At 51.4% G+C, this 4,661-nt stretch overlaps 1 protein-coding gene across 1 annotated transcript; it reads left to right on the top strand.

Annotated features, from left to right (window-relative positions):
• Positions 1–1,354: 1,354 nt before the first annotated feature.
• On the top strand, positions 1,355–4,009 carry STBD1 (starch binding domain 1). The gene is made up of 3 exons (XM_006885341.1): positions 1,355–1,442; positions 1,534–1,680; positions 3,198–4,009. The coding sequence occupies exons 1-3, from the start codon at positions 1,355–1,357 to the stop codon at positions 4,007–4,009; spliced, it is 1,047 nt and encodes a 348-aa protein (XP_006885403.1).
• Positions 4,010–4,661: the final 652 nt, after the last annotated feature.

Raw genomic sequence — 4,661 nt, 5'->3', positions numbered from 1 at the left:
GCAGGGTAGGGGATTAATCATGGGTTTGTACAATTTGATGAGTGGGGAGGTGAGGGAAATTGTAAGGATCTGTTCTGGAAAACAATGTACTCAAAATTTGTAAATAAACTAGTTGTTGTTGTTGTTATGTGCCGTCAAGTCGTTTCTGACTCATAGAGACCCTATGCACAACAGCCCTAAACCCTGCTCTATCCTGCGCCAACAGCACCACCTCTGACACACCCATCCTGATTACCCCAGTCACCGAATCAATCCATCTCATAGAGGGTCTTCCCCTCCTGCCTTGTCCCTCAACCCTCCCAAGCATGATGTCCCTCTCTAAGGACCCGTCCCTCCTGGCAACATGTCCAAAGTATGTCAGACGAAGCCCCAGAATCCTTGCCTCCAAGGAGTAGCTTGGTTTAATCCTCTCCAAGATAAATCTGTTTGTTTTCCTGGCAGTCCTTGGTACATTCAGTACTCTTCTCCAGCACCACAGCTTAAAGGCATCCACTCTCCTTCTGTCCTCCCTAGTCATTGTCCAACTCTCTGATGCATAACAAGCGATTGCAAAGACCATGGCCTGTATCAGGCGCACCTTAGTCTCCAGAGAGACACTGTTGCTCCTGAGTATAATAAAAAAAATATTTAAGAGAAAAAAACAACAGGGATGGATAGGGGAAGTTAAAGGAGCACTGGTGTCCTAGTGGCAAGAAGCTGCGCTGCAAACTCAAAGACACAAGGTTCGAAACCACCCCGGTCCGCTGGAGAGTCCGATGAACTGCCTCTGAAAACTCGCCAGAGGGTCAGCTATGGGTCGATTTTGACTTGACATGCAAGGGGAAGCTAAGTGAACTGATGGATCGATCAGCACACCTCCACACAGTCTCTGTGTTTCCAGCACTGGTTAGGTGGTCCGGCTTGCCTCCTCCAGTCTTGCCCCGCGAGTCCCCGATGCAAATTGAGCGGCCTTTCCTGAGTCCTAGTTCCTGGAAGGCTTGGCCTCACTGTCTCGGCGTACAGAGGCAAGGCGCCGGAGGTTGGAGTGAGAAGGATGGGTGGCGATACACAGCTGCGTCTGCGCTCAGCAGAGGCGCGCTTGGACACTTTATGCGCACGGGGTGCACCGAGTAACGGGACCCCGGCATCCTTAGACCCAGGAGACTGGCGGAACCCCGAGTGGAAAGTGTTGGACGAGCCAAGGCCGCATCCCTGGGCGGGCCTGGGAAGGGGCTGAGAAAGTTGAGCTTTCGTTGCAGAGGGCTGGGCTCCACGAACCGTAAAAGGCTGGAGCGCGGGGTAGGTGTGGCTCTGCGTGCGTGACCCGAGCCCTCGTCTCGCCGCCGCCTTCTCCGCCAGCAGCAGCCTCACAGCCATGGGCGCCGTCTGGTCCGCCCTCCTGGTCGGAGGCGGCCTGGCCGGGGCGCTTTTCGTTTGGCTGCTGCGGGGCGGCTCTCGCGGTGGTGATCTGGGTGGCGGCGGGGGACAGAGCCCTGGACTTTCTGCGCGCGGGCTGCCCACCAAACCAGGTATTCCTCTTCCCCTTTTTTCCAGAACCGCTCTGCTCTGGAGTTCTGAAGTTTATCCAGGAAGGGGAGGTGGGGGTGGAGAAGTCCACCCGAGCCTTCCTGGTGACCCTAACGCTGCAGACGAGCTTCTGGGTCCGCAGACCCCTAGGTCCCCGGAGACCTTCCCAGGCTGGTGCGCACGCGCCAGGCAGGCCTTTGCCCTCTCGGGAGGCGCTCGCTAAGTACACATCGTGGGGCCTCTGCTCCTTCTGCGGACCCGGGCTCCTCCGCAGGAATGACGGATCCCCTCGGACTGCACAGCGCATTTCCTCCATCTCCGTCCATAACTAATCCGATGGGAATAGCTGGGCTTGGGAAGAACAGATCTGGGAGTTATCTAGATCCTTCGGCCAGGACGGCAAAGTTCAGGTTAGATACTGGCCAGGAAAAAGGGGAGGAATCCCTGGGTTCTGCGCTGGCACCTTTTCCAAAACCACCCGCTCTCCCCAAAAGCTCCCTCCCATCCGCATCCTACCGAACTTCGGGGAGCAGTCTGATCCCTTGGGAAGGGAAGCACCCGCCTGTGTTGGTCCTTAATGGAAGCCCAACGACTGTGAGTGGGGGGGGGGGGGGGGGAGACGTCTATGATTCATTCCCTTCATTTTCCTCTGTACGTTAGCACTGGCAAAACTCCCTACCTTCCGGTGGTACCCTCCTTTGGCAAGTGACCCAGGCTGGATTCCAGCCTACTGGTGGAAATGACATCTGTGAACTTTATTTTCAGCGGAGTGGGGCTCACGTGTGTCGTCCCTGAGCTCAGTCTGGGCTGAGCACGGTACTTATTTATCTTAAGGTCTGCCTCATGTTTAGATTGAAAATTCAGAGGACTTCGGTTGGTGATTCAGAGTGATAAGTGCTCGTCTTTCTCTTCCAACCTTACCGTTACAATCAGACTGACCTCATATCCCCAAATAAATCCCTCCAACAACAGATACCTCCCTCTGGTGCTGACTGGAAGGTGCTAGAGACTTTTGAACCTCCAGGAAGCGATTTGAATTATCCAAGAGGTCACAAAGAAGGAAACTGAGTCTTTTGCGACCCTACATTGTATACTTTTGAGACTATTAAAAGGGGGGAAAGGTGTACATAGTTGAAAGGGATGCAGAAAGAGGTTACTGATGCAAACAGGCTCGCCAGTGAGGAGCCAGCCCCCTCCTCTCCCACCTCCCTTTACTATCTACTCTATCCCCCCATAAAGACAACTGCTCTTAGTCTGCAGGCGTGAGATGTCCTACGCCAGTGTCCTGAAACTCCAAATGTACTCTTCTAGGTTGCAGTGTGGCCATGCAGCCCTTTGACCCACAGACTGCACACCACTTGTGCTTCTGATCAGAGACAGGCAGATGGGCCGGCTCTGGTTGCCTGCCAGGGAGCCTGCCAGGGAGCCTGGGACTGCTTCACCTCTGCCCTTTACCACACCATTCACACTTTCGTGCATTGCTTTTAACACTCCTGGGTGTGTCTTTTATTGCTGGGCAGACATACTTATATTTTTACAATGTTGAGAACCTACAAGATCATAAAGTACTTGGTTTTAATAAAGATTTTATCAACTAGATAGGTCTTCAGTAAATAAGCCTATTTTCAGGGCTTTTTCCTCCCTCAGGCAATCTGATTAAACACTACTATGGCTTTTCTTGTGTTTCTTAGAACATCCTCAAGAGAGCAATGGATGTCTGATTTCAGAGACCAGGGACCCAGGCAGCACTCAGGAAACCACGCGAAAGTCTCAGAGCCCTGGGGAGCAAGCTCCTTCTGCACAGCTGCCAGGCACAGAAGCTGCTTCTGAAACCAGTCATTCTCAAGGCTACGCTGGAGTTTCCAAGAATGAAAGTCCTATGGGAGTGTGGCGATTCCAGAAAGGACAAGAGACACCTGCTAAAGCAGCTGCATTTGCCACAAAGTTGCCTTCTAGTAACCTGCTACAGGACAGGACTAAAGACGTCAGCCTTCCACAGGTGGATGGTTCTGACCTGACTGACCAAGAGGACTGGGAAATGGTGTCCAGGCACTCGTCCTGGGGCGATGTTGGTTTGGGTGGTAATCTTGAGGCTCTAAGGTTAAGCTCCAACCAGGGCATGGACTGTGGCAGAAATGTTCTTGTGGAGGCAAGAGGTCAGGCATTTGATGTGCAGACAAAAAAGGCAGCAATGATGTGTCCAGAATCTCAGCAGGTTAGCGTCAGGTTCCAGGTCCACTACATCACACGTACTCAAGAGCAGTTCATTGCAGTAACTGGAGACCATGAACGCCTGGGGAAATGGGACACTTACATCCCACTCCAGTGTGGCCAGGATGGACTCTGGTCTCACTCCGTCTCCCTGCCCGTCAATACAGCAGTGCAGTGGAAGTTTGTAGTGGTAGAAAATGGGGAGGTTGCCCGCTGGGAAGAATGTGGCAACAGATTCCTAGAGACGGGCCAGGAGGATAGAGTGCTTCAGGAGTCGTGGGGGATTCACTGATCGGGGTTGTAAGGGATGGGAGAATGCAGAAGGGGAAGCAGGCTACAGTTGTGGAACACTATGGAATAAAATAAAGCGTGACTCCTATGTTGTTGTTAAAGCTGTTTCACATTTTGTTTAATGTGCAAAAATATATGTAGATGGTGGACTTTGCCCCATGGCATTGAGTGATAGATTTGTGCTGTCACCATACTCTAGGCTTGGTCCTCAGCTGTGGCTGGGGTGAGCTTCAGGGTGCAGAGCGGGTTTTGGAGCACAGACACTAACCCAGTGCACAGAGCTCGAGTTTGAACTGCTGAATGAATCATAAATCAGGGGAGTATAATGTCTCCTCCAACCAAAGATATCGGAATATCCTGATGTACAGCTGGAGAATCACTCTTCACTACTTGTACATTTTATATGTGAGGTAATACTTTAAGTCTCCCCTTTTTTTTCTGTTAGATTTTATCTGGTAGATATGGTTTTGAAAGCATCAAGAACTATACTTTTATACAAGTAATGTATGTGCTAAGTTTTTTCAAACTGTACCCATCCCACGCATGAGTTTTCTATGTGTGCTGTGCGCATTACGTGCATGGGTTTGATATTTTCCCATTAGAGTATTCTATACACAGGAGAACTGTGGTATGGTTGGTTTTGTCTTAATGCT

This window comes from Elephantulus edwardii, unplaced genomic scaffold, assembly GCF_000299155.1.
Source record: "Elephantulus edwardii isolate Elephantulus edwardi_28Jun2011 unplaced genomic scaffold, EleEdw1.0 scaffold00042, whole genome shotgun sequence".
Lineage (NCBI taxonomy): Eukaryota > Metazoa > Chordata > Mammalia > Macroscelidea > Macroscelididae > Elephantulus > Elephantulus edwardii.
Note: the sequence above shows the minus strand (reverse complement) of the source record. Positions and strands in the feature narration are given on the sequence as shown.